Raw genomic sequence first — 12,820 nt, 5'->3', positions numbered from 1 at the left:
CGTTGGGGTTATGTAGTACAACTCTGTTGTGTAATATCTTCCAAATTAAAAACAAAAAAGTTATTAAAAAACACTAGAAAGGTCCATCCATTCATTTTCTGAAGCCGCTTATCCTAGCAAGGGTCGCAGGCTTGCTGGTGCCTATCCCAGCGTGCTTCGGGCAGTAGGCGGGGGACACCCTGAACTGGTTGCCAGCCCATTGCAGGGTGACACTAGAAACACATGCTGACAAATATTGTACGTTTATGATGTAACTTTTACGTTTACGCACCTACAAGGGAAAAATCAATCAAGCTGTTTTCGTGCTTGTTGGAAAACTTTTGGCCGAGTGTCGAGCTGTAAGGTCCGCCCCTTAAGCGTCCCGCCCGTTGCCGCGCGTGCGATACCACGCGCTAATCAGCTGACGAGCCGCAGCCACGTCTGCGTGCGTGCGCGCGCGTATTTAAGCTTGTGGCCAAGCAAATGAGCGCCCACGTGGACGCGCACGAGCGAACGCCCTACGTCGTCATGCCTCCGCTGGAAAGGAGCCAGCAGCTGCACGGCAAACCTTTCAAGCAGAGGAAAAGCTTCGGTAAGACCCGGCTTGCCCCTAACAGGAGCCCAAGAGCTTTTTTTTTTTTGTGGTGAAAATGTCCTTTTGTTTCGTGTGTAGCCACCAGGAAGCAAGAAGTGGTGGGAATCCGCTCCAAGTTCCCCAACAAGATCCCGGTGAGGCTCTAACTTGGCTTGCACGCCCTCGCGCTACTAGAGGACATTTTGCAGCTCTCAAAATTATATTTTTCTGTGCGGCTTGAGTTGGAAGAAAAAAAAATGGTGCACCCCAATGATCCATCAGCTGATTTGCATGTTTGCGTGTGTGCGTGGACACCCCTTCATTGGCTTTATAACCAATGTTAAGGATTGACTGCACTGGAGAAGGAAACTTGGGAAACCGGCATGATAGCTTGACACCTTTACACCTGTGTCTTCAAACACTTTTATTTCCTCAGTAACGGGAAGTGCCAATCGTAAAGTTGTACTTTGCACAAGTATCAGTACTTTTTGAATTGTCAGGTGATCATTGAGCGCTACGAGCGGGAGAAGTTTCTTCCACCTTTGGACAAAACAAAGTTCTTAGTTCCTCATGAGCTCACCATGAACCAGTTTGTCACCATCATCAGGTAACACAAATGATGATCAGAGTAAAAATGCTTGGCTTTGGCTTGTTGAGATGGGATTGGTCACTTGAGCTATCTGTTAGCGTATTTAAGCTCCCTGGTCCTTCCAGGAATCGCATGGCTCTACTCCCCTCGCAGGCCTTCTACTTGCTAGTGAACAACAGCGGGCTGGCCAGCATGACGCTGAGCATGGCTCAGGTCTACGGGGACCACAAGGATGATGACGGCTTTCTCTACATGACCTACGCCTCCCAGGAGATGTTTGGACAGCTTTAGCGCGTGCGCTCAATGTACAGATCCAAGTTATTTTGCAGATTTTAATAAATAAATCTTATGTACATGTCGCTGCCGTTTGCCTGTAATGCTTGGCAGCAATATGGCTGCAAGAGGATATTATTTATTTTTTTTTTTTTGCTAAATTGCCATCCTCACCTTGTGCTCTCACACCTATGACCTTGAACGTGCTGGACGTGGTTTTGTGGCATTCGGGTTCACCTGCACGCCTGGATCGAGAGCCTAGCTGAGGATATGTGAAAGATGGGCAACCGACGCAAGTGGCACTATCCTGCATGTTTCAGATGTTCATCTCCAACACATTTTATTGCAGCAAGCAGGCCCAGTATTGGCTCATGGTGAACTTGCTGATTTGAATGGTGTGTTTGATCAAACCTAAAAGTTGCAGGCTAGAAGCCTGGAATTCCTCAGCCGTGGGCTCGTGTGACATGCATGCAAGGAGCACAGAAAGTGCTCTTTGGGTGAATGTAGTGCTTTTGCGAACCAATAAAGGTGCAAGTCTCTTGTCGTGACCCAAGAAGATCTTGTGTACACTGACGTCAGAAAAGCCCTGCGGATGAATACGATTCAAGAGTTTTGTCATACGTATAGTATTTAAAATATATATATACACAGTGGGCCCCCGTGTTACAAGATGAATCTGTTATGCGGTTGGGCTCGTAAGGCAAATTCACCGTATGGCGGGCAATCTAAACCTATGTTAAATTGCTAATGTGTTTAGAACCCCAGGTAAAAACATCAAAATTGTACACATTAAAAATTGGTACCAAAATAGTATAGTAGGTGCTATGTACATAAAATATACATGTATACAATCAGAAAACAAAAATAGGATTTATTTACCTTTGAGTGGCAGCGCTTGTTATGCCCAAATTCCCTAGTAAGGTTAGTCTAGACTTGGCTAGCTTCATATTTGTGGATTATCTCCAGCATCGTTTCCATACAAAATCTTACCTCTCTCTTTAACATCACTAACAATCTTGGGACCCATGGCTAACCCATTCAAGTTTGAATTAAGCAGTAAAATGCACTATACAGTTTTGTAACCACTCACAATAGAAGAAAGCTTTACCGTTCCGCCATTTTGAAACGAGTGAGGCATACGAATAGAAGACTACCATCTCCATGAGGAGATGCGGACCAATAGAAGACCAGTAGTGACGCAATGCATGGAGGCATTGACGGCAACAGAAAATAGGTGCAATTACCTATACCTAAGAGTATAAAGATAAGAAAAGTCTCCCAGTCATACTGGACTTCTGGACATCATGGTTTAGAAGAAAGACTTATGGGAGGACCTGTCTTAGCCGTGTGTGTGTGCCCGCAGCAAGGGAAACGGTTACTCGACCATTTCCAAGCGGTTTGGTCTCCCTGTGGCAACCGTCCAGAGCATAATAAACGACCACATGAGCACTGTTAAAAAACCTCAGCGGGCATGGCAAGAATTGTAAGGTGTATCTCAAACTTGCCAGGAACGTATGCTGAGAGGTTAACATCAACCCTCAGACCCCAACTAAGGCCCTAATACAGCCATGTCCAAAGTCCGGCCCGGGGGCCAAATGTGGCCCGTGGTCAATTTCCATTGGGCCCGCAGCCTCTGTCATAAAATCAATAACGTCTGGCCCGCATGGAGAATGAATACAATGGGCACCAGTGCTGTTACGTGCGTGTGCTAATTGCTGCCACCTATAGGCTCAATTAGGAACAGTAAATTAGTATATGAGTAATTGACTGTATGAGCCACTAACTTTCTAAAATGGCGACAATCAACAAAAGGAGGAAAGTTGACTGCGAGGACCGACGGTTCAAGGATGAGTGGAAATTGGACAATTTCTTCACTGAAATACGGAACAACTGTGTCTCCTTCATTTGTAAAGAGACAGTGGCTGTTTTTAATGTGTTCAATGTGAAGCGACATTACCAAGCAAAAAATGCTGACATATATGGCGAGATCACAGGTAATGAACGCAGCGAGAAACTGAAACATCTTGAAGCTAGTTTAATCTCACAGCAGCAATATTTTACAACTTTTACCGACAGCTGGATAAAGACAAGTTCCGAGAGATTCGAACATTTGGTAAGAAAATGCTAAGCTTGTTCGGGTCGACGTATTTGTGTGAGAAGACATTCTCAGTTATGAGATTTTACTCTTAAATTAAGAGCCGTGTGAGGACACAGCTTTCGGACTCTCACTTACAAGACATCTTGCGCATTCACACTACTGCCATAGAGCCACACCTGGCTTTTGTCCTGCACTCCACATCTCAGTTTCACCCATCACACTCATGCGGACAAGTCATTTTTCATTTACGATAAGGCTGAAAACGTTTTTTTTTTTTTTTTTTAGTTTTCACTCCATAATAATAACCATTTAAAAATCCAATCAACATTTATGGTTACTAATTTCATATTTTAAATGAGCCCTGCACTTGTTATGACTTTTATTTGTTCATTTCTCTGTTATTGTGTTTACATTTTTTTATAAATATTACACTGCCATGGTGTCATATTTTTTTACGTTTCAAATATAATTTGCACCTAAGAGTACAATTACTTCTGTTCAACTGTTACAAAAAGTTAGTGTTAAAAAAAAGTGAAGTTAAGTGAATATTCAATTTCAATATTTAATGTCAATTCAATTTTGATATGCACGTTTCAAAGGAACCAAAACACATGCTTAAAATAGCTGAAATGAAAATCAAAAAGCAAACGTGAAACACAGAACGGCTCGCTGAAATGTATTTAAATGTATTTAGTTATATGTAAAGAACGCCCGCCAAGGTTGGCCCCCCTCCATTTTTAACACACCAAATCTGGCCCCCTTTGCAAAAGGTTTGGACACCCCGGCCCTAATAGAAACACTTGACCAGACAGGGACGACTGTCTCAAGGTCTAGCAAGACTTAGGAAGACAACCCTGCTCAAGAAAAAAACATGGTGAGGCTTGCCTGGCTTTTGCCAGAGGTCACCTCCAGCATGACTCTAGATTTTGGTCAACCACCCTGAGGTCTGGTGAGACAAAGTTAGAGCTCAGCCACAACTGGATGGCCCAGAAGGACGATTATCCGAAACAAACTGTGAAGGCAGTGAAGAAATGTACAAGGTCAATGATGTGAATGTCTTAAAATAGTCAAGTCAGGATTCTGACCTAAATCCGATCAAAAACTTGTGGGGAAACCTAAAGATGAGAAAGATGGCTCGGAAAGTCACCGACTTGACCCAGCTTGAGGCCTTTGCCTGTGAACAATGGGCCAATATTCGACAGGAGGAATGCAGAATGCTGGTTGACACACATAGGAATGGTTTGGGGGTAGTCTTTTTAAAAACAAAGGCTATGGTATTGATTATTAACTAAGACATATTTTTGAACATAGCATTTTTTATTTTTCCATCACTAAAAGCCTGTTATATTTTGAGTTTCTTCAGTTGTGGATTATTTGATTCTTTTACTTTTTTGTTACATATCATGAAATCATGAACAATTTTGCATAACTCAAAAGGTTTTGCCAAAAACATGAAAAAAAAAATCCTAGGGTATGAATAATGTAGAGGACAAGTGTGTAAAATACTTCTGTTGTGATCATTTTTTTTTAGCCATATCACTCAGCACTAATACGTATTTGGACAATTTCAACTTGCAATGTCCCAATTTATTTAAATTTTCAAATGATCGGAATTGGAGAGAGGTATCAGGTTTGAATTTAAATTTTTAAATGTACTAAAACAATTACATTTATCACGACATATTAAATGGCAGAAAAATAAAATAAAATTATAGTATTCAACATAGCAACACAACCAGAAAAAGCAAAAGTGAACAGAGCTCGGTTGTTGTCGCGGGAGGCTAACGTAGTGTTTAACAATCATCATATCTGTCATTCAGAAATATCAATATGTACAAATTGAGCATTTGTGTTCACAGAAAGGATGGAGCTGCGTTGAACATGACTTGTTTAATATACCAGCTGTAGAACTGATCTGCCTCACTACCATGCAAAAGCAAAAAAACAAACAAACAAACAAAAAACACTCTGAATGTTACTTGGTTGAATAAAGACTCGGTTATCATCAGACCCTCCAAATCAGGTGCAAAATATGCAAAAGGGTCTTCCCTAATTTCAAACAACGGTTCAAAAGAATGCTTCAAACGCTCCTCCCCTTGTCCACAATTGGTGCACTTGAGAATAAAAAAAAAAAGTGTAATTCAGGAGTCAAGGCAAGAAAGAAAGGAGTCTCTAGGAAGGAAGGGTGGTATCAAACATCTCCTTCATGATTTAATGAACTTTGTGTCATGTATAAATATATACACTTTACAGATGGCTGGGCCACAATGGAGCACACGCTGGCCGATTAGCATCATGCTAGCACGTATTTACACTGGGGGGGTGCAGTGGTCGCAGCCGGAAGGCACCAGATCGGAGATTGCGTGCGTGCTAAGCGTGTGCTGCATTGTGAAATGAGGACAATGTGAAGACGTCAACAGAATCAAACAAGAAAAGAAAAGAAAAATAAAATAAAGAGGAAACAGAAACGCGTGCGGATTAAAACGGGGACGCGCGCGAGGAAAAAGAAGGCCTGCTGGCTTGCTTCCGTGCTATTGCTGACTCGGGGTAAAATTTGTGTGGTCGTCGTCGTGGCGGGGGTAGCTGCACGCACCGTTTGCAAGGCGGTCCTGGCGCCAGCCCGATCAGCAGCAGCCTCCGGACGAGGTGTTAACGGGCTTGCTCTGTATCTTGACGTTGGACTTGTCGGCGCCGGCAGCGGCGGCGCCAGGGCCCATGCGCTTCTTGATCTCGGCCGCCATAGTCATGAAGGCCTGCTCCACATTGGTGGCGCTCTTGGCGCTGGTCTCCAGGAAGGGGATTCCCAGGCTGTCGGCAAACTCCTGAACACAAACGCTTTCGAGGTCACGCCTCTCCCAATCAAAGTGTCACGGACTGGATCGACATCTTGAAGTTCATGTGCAAATCAAACGCAAGCTCGTATTTTCAGTAAAAAAAAATAAACCAATTGAGGGTTGACCCATATGGGATTTTGGAGCCCGATGCCAATCTATGCCAGAAGAAAATGAGCAATCATGGACCAATTACTTAGAATAAAAATATGAATTATATGAATACAGTAATCCCTTGTTTATCGCGGGGGTTACGTTCCCAAAATAACACGCGCAAAGTGAAATCCGTGAAGTAGCCAGCTTTATTTTTTTATTTTTATTTTACAATGCACTACTAAACTATAGAATAAAACCTGTTTTAAAGCCCCAAATTTGTTTGAATCAATCATTTTAATATAGTAATACAAAGCCCCAACTATGCCTCTTCGTCCTGAACCCGCACATTGTTATGAGTAATCATCGAGCTCTTTCTTTTTCTGAACAAGAAGATTTTATAAACGGATATGACCGGACATCCAATTAAAGTGAAGCCTCTTATATCATAACAATACACTTGAAATTTCAATTTATTACAAAAGAAATCGAGGTAAAAGTCAGATTTCCAAAGCTGTGCATTTCTCCGTTGCTCTCGGTAGGCACACAGACGTGTGCGTTTCCTCTCAGCACGCCTACGAGTCACGTGATTGGCTCACAGAGACCAGGCTGTCAATCAATGTGCTTACTAGCACGTTTGTAACGTGTGTGCTGAGCTGAATGCACACGGGCACAGGAGAGACGAAAGCAAGCTTTTGGATCCTCTTGCCTTTTGTAATAAATTGACAAGTGAAAAACCAATACAGTACAGCGTCAATATTTTATTTCGAGACAACAGTAAAGCCCCTGAGCCAATCAGGATTCAGAGCACAATGCGCTGTAAAAATGATCCACTGTAAAAAAATCCATGAAGCAGCGAACCCGTGAAAGATGAACCGCGATACAGCGAGAGATTACTGTATAATGTCATGTGTTGTATCGCAATGCATTTTAATCATATGCAGATTTTCCTGTTACCTATTCCTGATTGAGAGCGGGACTCAACAGTAAATATCCTGCTACTAAAAATAAATTCTGTAATCCCCTAAATATAAGAGGCGCCCTTCATTTTGGGGTTGAATTCTGGTATATATATATATATTTACTTGTTAAGTGTTTGCCACTTCCCACATTGTGAGCGGTCAGTGAATGCCTAACCAGTCTAACATTGAATGCGCTCCAAGCAGTTGTTTTCCTTATCCTTGCGACACAGCTTGAGTTCATTTTGCCATAAATACCCCAAATTGTGCACCAACCGTGTTGGGAGGCGAATAGAGAAATATTCCTGTGCATGAACAAGGACGGACTCGGATGGTTGTTTGGCCTGCTCGTGTCTTTGATTGAAAATAATATATATTGCTAACAGAAGCTGTTGTTAGCTGCAAAAAGCACTGGCTGCTCACAGCCAACTGGTCTGCCCTCTAGCATGTCCTGTTACGCAAATGACTGAAAATAAGAATATGGCCGAGCATTTTTATATCGGCCATATTCGGCTATGTTACCATTTATAAGACGGAACCATACCGTTGAACTTCGTTTTGGGGAAAAAAGTGTGTCTTACATTTGGGGAATTAAGATAAATAAATAAATGAGCTGTCCCTTTGACAGAGTGTGTTGCGCGGTCCAAGTAATGAGCTTCGAAGGCACAGGTGTCAAACTCAAACCCCGGGGGCCAGATCCAGCCCATCACATCATTTTGTGTGGCACACGACAGCAAAAGCAAATCAATCAACTTGATAAGGACTATGAACCCTTCTAACCTCACTTCCAAAATTTTAAACTGTCATGTCTAATAAATAATAACGGTGAGATTTTTGCAAGGTATTTTGGTTACTTTTGTTACAATAATTTCAACAATAATGCTACAAACTCATATCCCTTACTCGTGTTTTCAAAACTACGAGGTTTGTGGTCTACAGTAATAATACTGTGAGATGCTTAAACATCTACTACTTGTTTTCTCATCGTAACGTCCCAATGAGTTAAGTTGTATCTATAAAATGGCCAAATGACAAAAATGACCTTGCCACCCTTGTAATCTAAGGGCAATTTGTTGGCTGTCATATTCAACATGTATGCTTCGTTTATGTTTTTCTTTGTAGTCTATGATTCTTTAATTTTTCATAGCATAGCACAGCAGCATAGCATGCCAGTGAGACGCTGACCTTGGCTGTGGTGTAGTCCACCACTTTCTTAGTGGTCAGGTCGCATTTGTTGCCGACCAGCAGCTTGTTGACATTCTCGCTGGCGTAGCGATCGATCTCCTGGAGCCACTGCTTCACGTTGTTGAATGACTCCTAAAGCATGCACGCATGCATACACACACACACACACACACACACACACACACACACACACACACACACACACACACACACACACACACACACACACACACACACACACACACAAAAGATGTTTCTTGGCCACGTGATTAGGTACACCAAATAACAACAGCCCCGGCTTCATCAGCAAAATCTCTTTATCCCGCAGATTAAAGTACGTGGCAAGACATGGAGGCAATCAGAAGTTGTTGCCGGGAGATGGCGCGATTGCCACAGTGTTCTTTGTATCCTAAGCGTTGTAATGCTGTCTTGAACAAAGTTGAGAACATGTGCTACTACACTACCTTTGTTTCTAAAAGAATTTCAATCAAGGCAGACATATCGCACCTTAATTCGAAGATGCCGTTATGTATTTTAAATGCTAGCTATAATATAAAAGCAAAACTTGTTTGGAATTTTCTGTCATTTTCACTTTTTTCTAAAAAATGAGCTCGGCCAGACACCAAGAAAAACAAGTCCAAGAGAATGACAAAGACGAAGAAGACCTTTCATCACTTACCTGATCGGTGACGTCGTACACTACAATGATGCCGTGGGCGCCTCGGTAGTAGCTGGACGTGATGGTGCGGAAGCGCTCCTGCCCAGCCGTGTCCCACTGCCACACCACAACAGGGAGGGAACCAGCGACAACTCGTTAAAGGCGCCGTACCCGCCGCCTCACCCACGCGCTCGCTCATCTTCTCACAATCTGCAATTTGATGGTCTTTCCGTCCAGCTCGATGGTCCGGATCTTGAAATCTACACCGATGGTGCTGATGTAGCTCTCCGTGTACGTGTCGTCCTGAGGCAAACAACACAAACAGGCAGACGTACACACGCAACGCCCGCGCGCGCACACACACAGACACACACACACAGTCAGAAATACACAAACATGCAAAACAAACAGGCATACAAAAAGACAAACAGAAAAGATGAACATACAGACATTGGCGGAGGCAAAAACAAACAAGTTTAAGCGGTTGTCACGGCGTTGCCAGAAGAAGAAGAAGAACTTACTGCAAAGCGAAGCAGCAGACAAGACTTTCCAACGCCAGAATCTCCAATCAGCAGCAGTTTGAATAAATAGTCACTGGGGACAAACATACACAACACACACAAGTTGCTGAGTATGCCTTGTATACTTGTGTTTTTTTGTTTGGTTGTTTTTTTTTTTCGCCGCCCATTATGAGGGACGAACGTCGTGTCGTATTTTTAAACGGCTTTAGAATATACTGTGGAGTGCTTACAATGCAAATCTTACCATAAAATCCTTAAGAAAAACACCAGTTAGTAGTGAAAATACTTGAACCTAATAATTCAAAATGTTATTACAACGTACAATGCAAAAAATTTAAAACTCCCTAAAATTTTTCCAAGTTTGACAAAAAATACAACTGCAATGTGCAAAGCATTAAAATAAAACAGAAAAGTGATTTTAAAATCTTAAAAAATATTTTAAAAAATAAATCAAAGGTTTCAAATGAGCACGAAATCATCAATCAAAACAGCGGTCTACAGAGCAAGTTTATAAATATTTTGATTAATTAAACTCTCGCCGTTGCGAAAGTTTACGTCTGTGATTTCACTCCCCCTGGAAAATGTGGCGGAATTTAATACAAATACTTTCATCTACGCCTCTTTCATATTTGATTTATACATACATTTTTCGTTTGAAAGGTGTACTGAATTAAGTCGTGCAAGTAAATTATCACAAGCGTTGAGTGATGACGTCAAGCGGGAGTTACGTAATAACAACACGACTGTTAGCACTGATGCTAACTTTGACTCGCGGATGTGGCAACTTCCTGTTGGCAAAACTCGTGACTCTCCGTATCGCATCATATTTAAAAGCTCGTTTGTCGCCTTTCTTCTTGCTGTTTAGCATCCACGCAGCAATATACGTCATAGATATTAATTTATTTATTTGGGGGGTGGGGGGGCAACTCGTCAAATTTGTGACGTTCGGCTAAGACCAAGTAGCCGCCCGGTTAGCCCGCTAGCCGGTGAGATAATCGAGAAAGTCGACATCATGCGACAGTAGCGACAAGCCGGCATAGACACACGGGCGACACAATGTAAAACAACAATAATAATAATAATACGAGGCTAAATAGGTCTATACTGGTGCTGCTCTGGGCAGGAAAACAAAGCAGCTGACGTTAGCTTAGCTGCTGACAGCTCAGCCGGCCGCTGAAGCGTTCGTGTCTCCCGTCGATACACAACACTTACTATTCGGGATTCATCTTCAACTAGCGCTCAAGGACGCTCCTCGCGGCGGATTTGTCTGGACTTTTTGGTGGCAGGTCAGCCGCGAAGGGGAACGGACGCGGACGTAGCGGAGTCTCCAAAAGGCAGAAAAGGGAGAAAAAGAAGTGCCGAAACTGGTTGTCGCAGCCAGGACGGCGTAATCGAATCAAATATGGCTGTCAGCCCCGCCCACGCGGAAATACCAGGAGTGCGGCGTTGTGGGTAGTGTAGTCCCGTCTGCTTGCCAGGCTACTTTTTTGGGGCTAGACAACCGAGTGACGACAGTCTGAACTGCAAAAGTGACAACAACGCGTTGTGTTTGGGCTTGCACTGGCAGATACACCTCAAACCTTTACTCGTTTCTCATTTATTTGGAAAAAGGTGCATAAATGATGGGATGTGGATGATTGTGATCGTTTTTGGTTCTCCGCGACCACCACAATAATTCTTACATACAACCAATAAGGTGAGCTTTTATTGCAGACTTTCAACTTCAAAATGCGGCTTGGTCACAAATATGCTGAATGTCTTTGCCGGTTAATATTAAAGACATATATCCCCCCCCCCCCCCCCCCCCCCATAACCAACGAATGCACTTTTGTGAAACCATGCTGTTTCTTGTTCATATTTATTACGCACCAATCGGGGCAGCGTTCCCAATTTCGTGATATACCCGCAGTATATTTATATTTTAGGCATTTTATTTTAATGCGGGGTATTGACTGCATTGGTGTGTGTGGGTGTGTGGTGGGGCAGACATAAAAACATGAATGAGTGAATGTTTTTTGAGGCGCAACACTTTGGTGTCTCCTTTTGCTGTCTCAAACGGGCTCAATCGATAAAGTGGCGTGGTATGTTTGTGCTGAGAAATTCAGCTAAAGTTGCACAGAACAATGCAATCAAGTTGGATGGCAGCCAATGACTTCACTAAGTTTTACAAAAGGCTTTTCCAAACATTTCTGTGACTGGCTCGAAAGTCACATCCTAATTCAGCAAGAAACTTCAAGAGTTGTATGACAAATTTAGACAAGTTTTTTTCTCATATGTCACTGGCGTAAGGCTGCAACCTCACAAGCCACAATTTGGTTAACTTTTTTGTCAGAATAATTGTATATAGGCTATCCCATACTGTATTGAATAAATGTATATAGGTTATTCCATACTGTATTTGTTTTTTTGCAATAAGTATATTGGTAGATTAGTATGGATGGATGTTTTTGAAGAAATTGTGAGAAGACAGCACGTCTCCTACGGTTCTAGGAACAACAGGAGGCGCCATGAACCAACGCAAGGACGGAACACATAGTCTCAGTTTTTGTGTTCCTGAGAAAGAAGATCACACCAGCATGGAAGTGCACCTTCCTCCATCCCCATTATCAGAAACTGATTGTTTGCATTGTTGCCAGAGCTCTCCTCCAACCCTTCAGAGCAGCAATGGCTTTTGTGCCTATGGCCAACCCAAATGAATGAGGAGCGTACAAGATGTGCAGGTAGACCGGAAGAACCCCCCCCCCCCCCAAAAAAAAAAAAAAAAACAACAAAAAACACGCAATGTCACTCTGGCATTGTGAGCTGTCAAAATTAATCAAGTATTCGGTTATCAAATAAATTGACTTGTATTTAAATGATCAGTAACCATTTGGAGCCGTTCTTTACCTTAAAATTGTTCAAATCGTGTGCTTTCAGCCTTCAAATACCTGCTTTTACTTTTGACCAACCAGTATCAAAAAGGTTACTCCCTCTCATTTGATATTGTTTATTTTTTTTTCTTTCCAACTCACTAAACAATACCAAATAAATGCCAATAATTTGTAAACAGACAGTAATCAA

General features: G+C 42.4%; 2 protein-coding genes across 3 annotated transcripts; one reads left to right on the top strand and one right to left on the bottom strand.

Moving 5' to 3' along the window:
* The first annotated feature begins 246 nt into the window (after positions 1 to 246).
* map1lc3c (microtubule-associated protein 1 light chain 3 gamma) lies at positions 247 to 1,497 on the top strand. 2 transcript variants are annotated; one of them, XM_088419555.1, is made up of 4 exons: positions 247 to 571; positions 653 to 708; positions 1,054 to 1,160; positions 1,241 to 1,497. In XM_088419555.1, exons 1-4 carry the CDS (start codon positions 463 to 465, stop codon positions 1,431 to 1,433), a joined length of 465 nt encoding a protein of 154 aa, XP_088275681.1. In that variant the 5' UTR covers positions 247 to 462; the 3' UTR covers positions 1,434 to 1,497. The 2 variants fall into 2 exon arrangements, with proteins under 2 accessions (XP_088275681.1, XP_088275682.1); XM_088419556.1 differs by having other exon boundaries at positions 265 to 571; positions 1,268 to 1,497.
* Positions 1,498 to 5,697: 4,200 nt separating this feature from the next.
* Positions 5,698 to 11,173, bottom strand: LOC148420669 (ras-related protein Rab-1A). The gene is made up of 6 exons (XM_088418809.1): positions 10,973 to 11,173; positions 9,761 to 9,833; positions 9,447 to 9,542; positions 9,261 to 9,356; positions 8,582 to 8,713; positions 5,698 to 6,335 (listed from the first exon to the last, which is right to left on the bottom strand). The coding sequence occupies exons 1-6, from the start codon at positions 10,984 to 10,986 to the stop codon at positions 6,138 to 6,140; spliced, it is 609 nt and encodes a 202-aa protein (XP_088274935.1). The 5' UTR covers positions 10,987 to 11,173; the 3' UTR covers positions 5,698 to 6,137.
* Positions 11,174 to 12,820: the final 1,647 nt, after the last annotated feature.

This window comes from Hippichthys cyanospilos, chromosome 7 (assembly GCF_059441005.1).
Source record: "Hippichthys cyanospilos isolate Australia breed blue-spotted pipefish chromosome 7, RoL_Hcya_1.0, whole genome shotgun sequence".
Classification (NCBI taxonomy): domain Eukaryota; kingdom Metazoa; phylum Chordata; class Actinopteri; order Syngnathiformes; family Syngnathidae; genus Hippichthys; species Hippichthys cyanospilos.
The sequence above is the reverse complement of the archived record's forward strand: the minus strand, read 5'-3'. Positions and strand labels throughout refer to the sequence as shown.